At 43.2% G+C, this 9,753-nt stretch overlaps 5 protein-coding genes across 6 annotated transcripts; 2 read left to right on the top strand and 3 right to left on the bottom strand.

Annotated features, from left to right (window-relative positions):
- The first annotated feature begins 27 nt into the window (after positions 1-27).
- On the top strand, positions 28-1,581 carry LOC135338053 (uncharacterized). The gene is made up of 5 exons (XM_064534068.1): positions 28-483; positions 558-881; positions 998-1,131; positions 1,187-1,243; positions 1,342-1,581. Exons 1-5 carry the CDS (start codon positions 117-119, stop codon positions 1,474-1,476), a joined length of 1,017 nt encoding a protein of 338 aa, XP_064390138.1. The 5' UTR covers positions 28-116; the 3' UTR covers positions 1,477-1,581.
- On the bottom strand, positions 1,562-3,470 carry LOC135338047 (uncharacterized). Its single transcript, XM_064534062.1, has one exon. It carries the CDS (start codon positions 3,388-3,390, stop codon positions 1,744-1,746), a length of 1,647 nt encoding a protein of 548 aa, XP_064390132.1. The 5' UTR covers positions 3,391-3,470; the 3' UTR covers positions 1,562-1,743.
- Positions 3,471-3,478: 8 nt separating this feature from the next.
- Positions 3,479-4,828, top strand: LOC135338056 (dual specificity protein phosphatase 13A-like). Its single transcript, XM_064534071.1, has 4 exons — positions 3,479-3,651; positions 3,743-3,915; positions 4,125-4,295; positions 4,572-4,828. Exons 1-4 carry the CDS (start codon positions 3,532-3,534, stop codon positions 4,702-4,704), a joined length of 597 nt encoding a protein of 198 aa, XP_064390141.1. The 5' UTR covers positions 3,479-3,531; the 3' UTR covers positions 4,705-4,828.
- On the bottom strand, positions 4,740-7,037 carry LOC135338044 (chondroitin sulfate synthase 1-like). The gene has a single exon (XM_064534058.1). It carries the CDS (start codon positions 6,945-6,947, stop codon positions 4,758-4,760), a length of 2,190 nt encoding a protein of 729 aa, XP_064390128.1. The 5' UTR covers positions 6,948-7,037; the 3' UTR covers positions 4,740-4,757.
- Positions 7,038-7,075: 38 nt separating this feature from the next.
- LOC135338046 (uncharacterized) lies at positions 7,076-9,658 on the bottom strand. Of its 2 annotated transcripts, none has more exons than XM_064534060.1 (8): positions 9,466-9,658; positions 8,994-9,396; positions 8,689-8,900; positions 8,376-8,542; positions 8,121-8,313; positions 7,519-7,833; positions 7,401-7,464; positions 7,076-7,316 (listed from the first exon to the last, which is right to left on the bottom strand). In XM_064534060.1, the coding sequence occupies exons 1-8, from the start codon at positions 9,631-9,633 to the stop codon at positions 7,126-7,128; spliced, it is 1,713 nt and encodes a 570-aa protein (XP_064390130.1). In that variant the 5' UTR covers positions 9,634-9,658; the 3' UTR covers positions 7,076-7,125. The 2 variants fall into 2 exon arrangements, with proteins under 2 accessions (XP_064390130.1, XP_064390131.1); XM_064534061.1 differs by having other exon boundaries at positions 7,519-7,818.
- Between the last annotated feature and the right edge of the window lie 95 nt (positions 9,659-9,753).

The following is a 9,753-nucleotide window of genomic DNA, read 5'->3' as shown; positions in this document are numbered from 1 at the left end:
ATTTGGTATTACCTCGAGGTTAAACCACACAAATCAGTAACTGGTATAGGTGGTCGGTCATACAAAGAACCTGAAAACTAAATGAATCCAAGGCAACTCAACTGAATTTGTGCAAGATGGCTATGTTCACTAGTCAGAGCTTTGAAAGCCTCCTAGAAGAGTTTAAGACCCTAAGAAGATCCACAGATGCTATAGACTGCTCTCAAACTTGCCCTGACACGCCTGCTGGGGTTGCACATGAGCCACAGACTGCAGATATAGATATTGCTGCAACATGGAGAAACCAACTTCCTCTGCTGTTGCATGTACCAGAGCCCTGTAAACAGCAGCTGCCGCTACCTAGTATTGTAGAGCACTTGCAGTGTGCAGAGGGGAGCCTGCCATGCCTTGCAGAAGAGCTAATGGCAGCACAGAGCTCACAGCTTGATGAGCTGCAGAGGAGGAAAGAATCACTCTCTCAACTGGAAGACACGCTGGCCAAAGGTGAGTGAGCATTGTTCATGTACTGCGCTACTAGTATATCTTTCATTTCACTGTGTCCACTTCGTACGTTGCAGAAAAGGCAATATTTGATTCTGAGGAGCGGGAGCTATGCAGTGTTACTAGAGAGATCTGTCTGTCTGAAGGAAACTGTGTCGGTTTGAAAGATGATTGTACCAGCCTGGAGAAAGAGATTGAAGAACTACTCGCAGAGAAGCATCAGAACGAGCTGAGACTGATGAGAGCTGTCGACAAGACTCAGAGAGTGCAGGAGCAGGCACTGGTTTATCGTGAGAAGATGAGTACACACGCGGCTAGGACCAGAGAAATGGAGAGCTCACTACCTATCTACCAAGAAGTGGAGAAATTGAAGAGTTGCCTTCAGACACTCAAAGAGAAACGTGAGATCTACAATACACATACATATATAATAGTAAGCTAGAATCACATCATCGTATCTATATCTATATCTAACTTTTAACTTTTAACTTGTCTTCTTGCTCCCGCTTCCATGCAGGGCGTGAGTACATGCAGGGAGAGGGGCTCCAACTACTGAGTGGAGAAAAGCTAAGATTAATACAGGAGCAGATAGACAGTGCTCTAGTCTCATTGGCTGGAGCGGAGGAGGAGAGTAAAGAAAAGAAGAAGATGGTGAGACTTCGTTACTATCATGGAGTTCAATTGAAATTTTGTATTTTATATATAGATTGAAGAGTACAAAGAACGCAGGCAGCAACTGAGAAGAGATATTGAAATGAAAAAAGTAAGAACATTCCCCCCACCCCATCCCCTCGTGTTCACCCCATCCCCTCATGTTCACCCATCCCCTCATGTTCACCCCCATCCCCTCCTTGCACACAGAAGCGTCGAGGTGCCCAGTTGACACGATTACAGAGGCAAACTAGTGAGGCCCAGTCCAGACAAAGGCAACTGGCCAGAGAAGCTGAGAGATTGCAGCTGAATATCAGAGACCTCAAGCAAAAACTCCGAGATTAGAACTTTTACTACTGATGCGATATCCAGTTTTTAAAACTAATCAAACAAAATAAATGTATCAACTCTACATGTGTTGACTTTTATCGTATCACAAATTTATCTCATCTGCATAAATTATATAAAAATTATTTGCTGATTACATCTTTGATAACATGATTACACAAACAATACAAGTACATGTACGTACACACAATTAACCGCAGTACATACACACGCACGGTGGCTACACTGTACTATAGAGTACACATGCACACGCACACACGATAGCTACACTATAGAGTCAATGGCTGTTGTCTCTCTCCTCCTCACACCCACCATAGCTGTCAACTCCGTCTCTTCTTTATCCTTTACACATTTACTCTCCATCACTAAGCCGAGGGGCAAGAAATCGAAATAAACAAAACTGTCTAGCCAATCTTGATTCAGCGGGGCGTAATATTCAAAGGTATGTTTCCAACTTGATTCGGCAGACATGAAGTTTTGAAGAATAATTTCCCCAGTAGTTGTGAGAACAACAATACATTGACCTTTAGAGTTACTGGCTATCACTGTGTACACACTGCCTACCGCCATCACCTTGCTGTCAGTGGGCAAATCCAATGGAGAAAGGTCCACAAAATTCTCCATTTCAAACGACGCCAGATTCCAGACGTTCAGATAGCCCTCGTGTATCATAGCAACTCGTTGCAAATCAGCAGAGAGGCAAAAACACGATTGATTTTTCGAGGCAGAGAAATCCATTAAACTGAGTGGTTGATCAGACTGCTTGGGAGAGAATACTTTGAGAGGTTTTGAGAGCAGTGAGTTTGGCAGTAGCTGAGAGAGTACAAGAGAATTGTCCATTTCATCGATCATCTTCAACTTGTGAATGGCCAGACTTGAATCAATCTGTAGCAGAACGGAGTGTGTTTGGCAGAATCCTGAGCTGTCCACCTCCAAAGATGCCGGCAATAGAGTAACTTCACCACCGAGAAAGTATCGCTTGTTCTGCGACAGTTGTTTAAGCCCCTCCAGTGGTATGGGGTAGACCATCTTCCTGAGTGCATTAGCACCACGGGTCTCGTTGTACAGTTTAATCACTTGGAGATCCCATACTTCACAGTCGTCCTCAGCCTGAGACATGACAGCCACCGCATGGCATTTAGAGCAGAAGGAGATATTGTGAGAGCCTTGAGACATTGGCTCGTCCTCCCAAACATCCAACTCTGGTAACAGACCCTTGGTAAGGCAGCCACACCACGTTCCATTCACTTGCTTCCAGAGTAAGTAATCAGACGAAGCGGAGGCCCACATAATACGGCCTTGGAAGGGAGGGACATCAAAGGAAGCTATCTGCATAGCTGATTGGGACGAATTCATGCTCTCGATGATGACTTGTGCGTGGGAAGCTGTCTCCTCATAAATTAGTGATACTCCATTACCAGCATAGCGAAAAGAGTAGCCAATTTCAGTTGGGTTCACAGAGATTGAATAACATCGAGGTACTAGGTGTTTCATGTAGCGCTGATGGTTCTGTGAGGCTATACAGAGCGCGTGAAGCTTGCAACTGGGGTCAGATAATCTAGAGCTAATAAACGTGTCGGTCATTCCGAGGGCTTGGGATTTCTGTGCCCAGTAGAGAGTGCATCCGCTCACAATCTTGTACCAGCTCTTGCTCACATACAGGCAGGTGATGACGTCCTCCATAGGCAGGTAGGAGATGATCTCAGTAGAGAGGTCTGAAGACAGATGAGTGATGAAGTCCTTGTGGAGGAAAGCGTTTAATTTCTCGTGGAACTCGAGCTGCTCTTGGTAGCTGCATATCTTGACCATCTCCAGTAGGGCATGGATCTTGGTAGGGCTGTTTAGGGGACTGAACTCTTCAGTTAGATGGCTGGTATCAGTGATCTGGGGAGAGCTTTGAGTGTCCCCCATCTTCCTGAATCCATGTGCTAATTTCTTTTTGTTGATACAAGCATTTGACCACAGACCTGTTAAGAAGGGATTTCCCCTCACAGAGGGAATTTCCCTTTACTGAATTAAACGGTACACAAAGCATATTAAACATTTTCAGTGATGTCTGTTCTCTTGAGGGCGCCGGTATTGACAGACAAAGAAGAGAGGAGACTAGCCAAGCTGCGTACCAAACTATTTGACAAGGAGAGCAAGGACTGGAAGACTCTAATTCGTGATGAGGTGAGGGGCTAGCCCTAGCACACATACTTGTGACTAGTGCTGAGTCATACTTCTTTGCCAGCCAGTCATTGTCACCCCTGCATGTGCACAGAGCCCCGCTGAAGTGTACTCTGATGAGACAGGGTTTTCCATTTACGTGGGCAATGCAGAGCATGCCTCGGACCTGCTGACTCTGGAGATCAAGGGAGTGACATTTGTACTCAACATGGCGGCCGGGGAACCTCTATGCAACATGACTGAGGAGGTGTACGGCCCTGCCTACAGGTGTGGTATACTATGTAGTAGCTGTAGATCAATCAGTACGGTCGTACCTTTCACATGCACGTGTACACTGCATTTTTAATACAACCAGTAGAAATATAGACGTATAATGGTAAGTAAAAAAAGGTGTACCATAGATTATGTCATAACCCATTAGCGGAGTCCCAGCCGTTAATAGCTATAATACCTGCACACACACACACACACACTAGATGTCTGAGGGTTAGTGCTGGGGACATGCCTGGCTACAATCTCTCTCAACATTTTGACGATACCTGGACCTTCCTTGAGGAAGCGAGAAGACGGAGGGCCAAAGTGTTGGTGCACTGTGTGGCTGGTGTGAGTCGCTCTGCCACTGTTGTCATCGCTTATCTCATGCAACTGTGAGCTATCAAGTACCGGTACCGTATAGCGGGTTATTTTCAAGGAACTATATTTTCTTGGATTGCCCAAACTAAATATTTTGAGAAATTTATTTTCAAGGATAGTGGACCACACCCCTACAATAGAGAGGTTCAATACTCAATTTTCAAGGCACTAAATTTTCGTTTGTCTGGGTTAATCCTCGAAAATATCGAAAATCAGATATACGGTAATAGTTAAATTGTAGCATTACAGCTATTATGTACATGTGTAATAATGTGCTTTCTTATATACAGACGTGGATGGTCCCTGGAAACTGCCGGTACTCATGTGAGCCAGAAAAGACCTAAAGTGTACCCCAACCTCGGGTTTATGAAACAGCTGGAGCTGCACCAAACTAAACTGTCTGGAACTATAGGCAAATTATAGCTACAAATATCAAATATTGACTTTTTTTAGCCTCAATTTCTTAATTTGAAATGTTAATATTTCTTGTGTGCGTGTTCACCTTCGTGATCTAATAATAAAACAGAAAGTTGTGTTTTTAAATAAAGTCTCTCGTAGCTGTCTGGTAATGACTGACATTGCTCATAATATTCACCATGATAATCGAGCTCACAGTTCCTGTATTCAGAGTACAACTTTCTCAGACCCTTGTCGGCACTTCGTACAATCGAGTAGCCATTCTTAACAAACTTGCTATACAGGTCCTTTACGTTGATCTCATCCACTGATATGGCCTCCTCTTGTTGTAAGGCGGACAATATATCGATGGCATACAGACAAGCCACGCTGTAAGAGTCCACCAACCAGTGTCCAGAGTGTGGGGTGATGCTATCGTGTAGTTGAGTGTGACTAGTTGCAGTGAGCATCGCTGGGTCAATCTGTGCAAACGGGATGGGAAAATACACTTGTTGTCGTTGGATGGGGTAACTCCGACACCTGTTCAGAAATTGGTAGTCAAACTGTAGATCCAAATCTGAGAGGAACACTAGGTCATTGGGACGCAGCTCTTGTACCAGTAACGAAATAGCGTGGGATCTAGACAGTTTATGAGGGGATTTGAGAACTTTGAAATTTGCCTGAGGGTACTTATTTGAATATGACGACATTATCTTGTCCACTTGATCATAATTCTCTTGTTCTGTGCTGGCACCTTTCATGTGCACTGCAAGCAAATCAAATCTCTGATCTAGTTTTAGCGTTTCTTCAAAATTGCTCATGAAATGTTCAAACCTTTCAGTCAGATCGTTAGAAACCAACACACCAATGGAAATATGGCGTGCAGTATCCACCTGCTGGATAACTGGGTTCACCTCGGGGTCATTGAACTGTCTCAATAAGGATGCACGGAATCGATTTGTTGGTGAGCTATAGTCCGATTCCATTCCAGCTAGCTTGGTCTCAAAGTCAATCACATACTCTGTTCCTAGTTGAGCGTCCAGTCTCCAATATGCATTGACAATGCGTTTAAAGGTGTACTCTTCATCTTCACGCGAGTTGACATAGTCGATAGATTTCCTACTCAATAATTCTAGTTCTTCCTTCCACAGTGAATGGATTTTGATTGCCGGATTTTTCTCTACACAAGACATTAACAGGTTACTACTGATAAGCTTCCAAGGGATTACGTCATCCTCCACTAACATGACATCACTCTTAACTCTCTCATTGTACAGTCGTATCTCCGTAGGGGGTAGGAGGTCCATCATGTGATCCATACTACGTTTAAGCTCTTGCACTGCTTCCTGCGAGTTATTCAATCTCTTGCTTAGAACTGCCTCGTGAATATTGTACATTAGTTTCGGGTCCTCAACAGGGAAAATTGTGAGAGCTTTGTCAAATGCGTTTTTATTTTTCGGGTCTAAAATGTTTCCTTTCGTTTTTTCATCGAAGTTTAGAAATTGTTTATGAAGTTTAACGTCTTTTGCACACTGTACGGACGGTAATTGCTTGCGTACACACTCCCCCAGTACACAGCCAGGCTCTAGAATGCCCTGAGGGGGACTACACTTGTTCAGCCTCGGACAAAGCTGAGAGAGGATGGATTGACTGAGCACACTTCCCGGGCCAGCCATACACACTCCACCGATGGAGGACTCTCTCTTTATCGGCTTACCAAGGTAACCAATATCACCAGGCATCGTTTCCAATGACAATAAATACTTTTCCAATTGTTCTCTTTTGACATAGACATTACCATACGATAAGAAAAACCATTTTGTTTTGTTCATTTGGTTGTTACAAATATATTTGAGCGTCTCTATTTCCAGTTCTTCCGTAGATGATGAGATCTTGATAGTGTCAATATTCTGTGAATGCTCGGAGGATACGAAGAAGCCAATCTCAGCAGGTCCCATTTCTCTGGCCCAAGTATTCTTGATTATATCCATCGATGTTGTATCAGTCAGCATGACAGCATAGTACACTGTTTGTTTCATCGTCATCTCCTCTGACAATCTTTGAGTAGCTCTCTCTTGCTTGGCCAGCTCCTCTAAGAAGCGATGAAACTGTTCATTCTGATCCTGTCTTTCCCCTACTCTGTGCACATTGTTTATAGTGACAGTGTCTGGTCTGATGAGAATAATGGTGGAGACAGCCAGCCCTAACAGAACTCCAGCCACAAAGGGCAGCAATGCCCAGTGCTGTCTCCTCTGGTAACCGGAACTCATAGCCTGGTCTTTTATATACTTCTCTTGCAAACTAGATCTGCTAATAACTTGTTGAAGGTGTGCTAGCACTTGTTCCTGGGTTAGTTTACCACAAGGCTTATTGGAATGTTGTACAATTAATGCTGCACTTGACAGGCTTTCATTTGCATGTAAACAAACAGGGTATAATTATAATCAATTACTGATAAAGCAATGCTTCAGTTTCAGAATATTCATTGTCTTTGTCCACCTTGATTTTTTCTTGCTGAGTCATTGGTCCCAGCTGACGATACAGAACAAGGATCTCTACAAAGAAAGGTAAGTGCAGTGCAGCTAGCACAGCCATTATTGGAAACGTCCTCTTTAGAGCACCTTCATAAGCAGCATCAACTGTACAGGGAAATAATAAATACTGCATGGTTTGCATGTACTTACGTATCGGTGATATCACTATAAAATACTGTATGTACTTACATATCAGTGGTGCCACTGTTCTGACAAATCCATTCAGAGCTGACCTAATCCCCATGATTATGCCCTATGGAGAGACATTATAGACATGGTAAAGTCAATAAAATGCAATGCTCTATACCTGGAGCTCCTCTGGAAGCTGATTGAAGAGTAATGCAACCAGTGACACCCAGAGCAATGAGTTAGACAATAGCAGTAGCCCCAGGCCAAGCAGGAACTGTGGAAATGTGAGTATCTGGTTGAGACTGCGACAGATGGCAGGACAATCCTCGCACTCTGTCTTGAGTATTATTGAAGAGGGTATCCAGTGGCAAACATGTCCTGTAATGTTAGCTGTCATACACTGGTCCCTGGCTATAGAGTAGGAGTGATTGGAAAAGACTCTGAGACTCTGAATCCCAGCACTTGTTTGAAGAGTGGACTGAGAGGGGGTGATCTGAATGGTTATACAAATGGTGGTGTGGGGTAAGTGAGGGTGGAAGCAATGCAATGTTTCACTTGATACACTGAAAATGTAATTTTGAGAGTATGCTAAGCAAGCTAGCCCTTTTTCATCTGTATCTAACTACAAACAACCTTAAAACTCATACTCATACTTTACTCTTCATTTAATAGTTCAGTAAAGTCATCGATTGTAATAATATGGGTACAATAAACTCGGACACTCCTTGGCTACAGATGGTAATAGCTGGTTGACAAAACATCATTAAACTGGAAACTTACATTTAAAAACATGGCAGTTGAATCGTGGTAATTATTCCACACAATCTCAGGATGATGGAATGGACTGTATTCAGTGCAGGGGTCATATGGAATGGACTGCCAGTCGCCTAGCAACATGTATCCAGCGACAGATAGTAACAGAGCAACGAAAGTGATGAGTTGAGTTGACATTTTCAACTTCTCTAAAATGTACCTGAAATTCAGTGGAGCCGATTATAATTATAAGCTGATATATAATTATGTATATATACTAACAGTAGAATGGAGCCGGCAATATGGGGAAGACCAAAAGCTAGGAAGATGTAAGAGGCATTTCTTTCGTCAAATCCAAAGGAATCACTCAGAATTGGATTAAAGAGCGTCTCCAAAACTCCAAACCTGGCTATTTCAACCATGGGTAGGATTAGCATTGTAATAACAATGTGAGGGTGTAGTCAAGGAAATTAGTGATCCAATACATGTATCGGATATGTGAGACTAATTATATGCGTGTGCGTGATTAAAGTTTGTTTTTGTACATGTGCTACTAAGCACCATAACAATAATTGATAATTAATTTAGAGGATATAAATACTCGAATTGGTTTGGATGTGCAATTAAGCAATTTTCTCCAGTCTCCGTGACTACCGGTACAGCATGTGACTGGCTTGGAGCATCCACTCTCGCCACGAAACATGACGACCAATAGGATCAGTAGAGCCACCCCCCATGCCGCATTGTACCAGCCAATCACTCGAAATTGATTTATCGACTGAAACTGTGCGAAAATAACTGCAGCACCTGTAATATATATAGCAAGAGTTAGATAATCTATATACAACAGTGGGGATAAAGTGTAAGAAATGCGGAGTAATAGGTCCATTAGTTATATACCTGGGCCAATGAAATATCCGATGCTGAAAGCTATTCCATTGATGGCAAAAAGAGTGTTCCGTAATTTAAAGGCTGATTTATCACCCACTTTGACTCCTCTCTCCTTCTGCACTTCAATGTACTGGACACTGGTCACCGACAGATAGCTGAAGCCAAGAGTGAGATCAGCTCCTAGGAAATAGCCTGACAATATCTTTGAGAGCATTATCAACCATCCATTGCTAGCCAGAGCGTAGATAAGGTAGCCACTTGTGTGTGCCAACAACATGACCATCCATAGGTACCACTGAGGGACGCACTTGGAGAGCAGTCCATTGGCAATACCACCAATCACAGACCCGAGGTTGAAGCCAGATATGAGAAGAGAGTAAAAGAGCTCCGACTCACCAAGTCCCGGCTCCATCTGTATAAAAGAATAAACTTTAAAACATGCAGACCACCTATTCAATACCATGCATGCATGCAGCTTTACCTTAGTGTGTGTTTGATTTCCATGCAGGCTCTCAGCTCTTGGGTTGGTCACAAATTGATGGAAGGAGGAAGAAATTCCAGTAGTACTCAAGGCAAACAAGGGACTCACTAGAATCACAAAGAACCAGTTCAGTCGGAGACGCCATAGCTCTTTCTTCAACTTGTCCATCTCTATAGGTCCTATAATAAAAGTTATGATTGCACTGCACACCCACTCAGACAAGCATTAATTTTGGTAGGGGGAGAGGCTGGCTGCTCTGCAATAGTTTCTTCCTATGACGATCTTTCC

This window comes from Halichondria panicea, chromosome 7 (assembly GCF_963675165.1).
Source record: "Halichondria panicea chromosome 7, odHalPani1.1, whole genome shotgun sequence".
Lineage (NCBI taxonomy): Eukaryota > Metazoa > Porifera > Demospongiae > Suberitida > Halichondriidae > Halichondria > Halichondria panicea.
The sequence above is the reverse complement of the archived record's forward strand: the minus strand, read 5'-3'. Positions and strand labels throughout refer to the sequence as shown.

Bases quoted from the DNA above. Each gene is read 5' to 3' on its own strand.
- LOC135338056 (XM_064534071.1), top strand. From the start codon at position 3,532: ATGTCTGTTCTCTTGAGGGCGCCGGTATTGACAGACAAAGAAGAGAGG. The intron at 3,652-3,742 runs GTGAGGGGCTAG...GCATGTGCACAG, and splicing joins AGACTCTAATTCGTGATGAG to AGCCCCGCTGAAGTGTACTC. The intron at 3,916-4,124 runs GTGTGGTATACT...CACACACACTAG, and splicing joins GTGTACGGCCCTGCCTACAG to ATGTCTGAGGGTTAGTGCTG.
- LOC135338044 (XM_064534058.1), bottom strand. From the start codon at position 6,947: ATGAGTTCCGGTTACCAGAGGAGACAGCACTGGGCATTGCTGCCCTTT.
- LOC135338053 (XM_064534068.1), top strand. From the start codon at position 117: ATGGCTATGTTCACTAGTCAGAGCTTTGAAAGCCTCCTAGAAGAGTTT. The intron at 484-557 runs GTGAGTGAGCAT...CGTACGTTGCAG, and splicing joins GGAAGACACGCTGGCCAAAG to AAAAGGCAATATTTGATTCT. The intron at 1,244-1,341 runs GTAAGAACATTC...CCTTGCACACAG, and splicing joins GAGATATTGAAATGAAAAAA to AAGCGTCGAGGTGCCCAGTT.
- LOC135338046 (XM_064534060.1), bottom strand. From the start codon at position 9,633: ATGGACAAGTTGAAGAAAGAGCTATGGCGTCTCCGACTGAACTGGTTC. The intron at 8,901-8,993 runs GTATATAACTAA...TATATATTACAG, and splicing joins CGGATATTTCATTGGCCCAG to GTGCTGCAGTTATTTTCGCA. The intron at 7,834-8,120 runs GTAAGTTTCCAG...ATAACCATTCAG, and splicing joins CAACTGCCATGTTTTTAAAT to ATCACCCCCTCTCAGTCCAC.
- LOC135338047 (XM_064534062.1), bottom strand. From the start codon at position 3,390: ATGGGGGACACTCAAAGCTCTCCCCAGATCACTGATACCAGCCATCTA.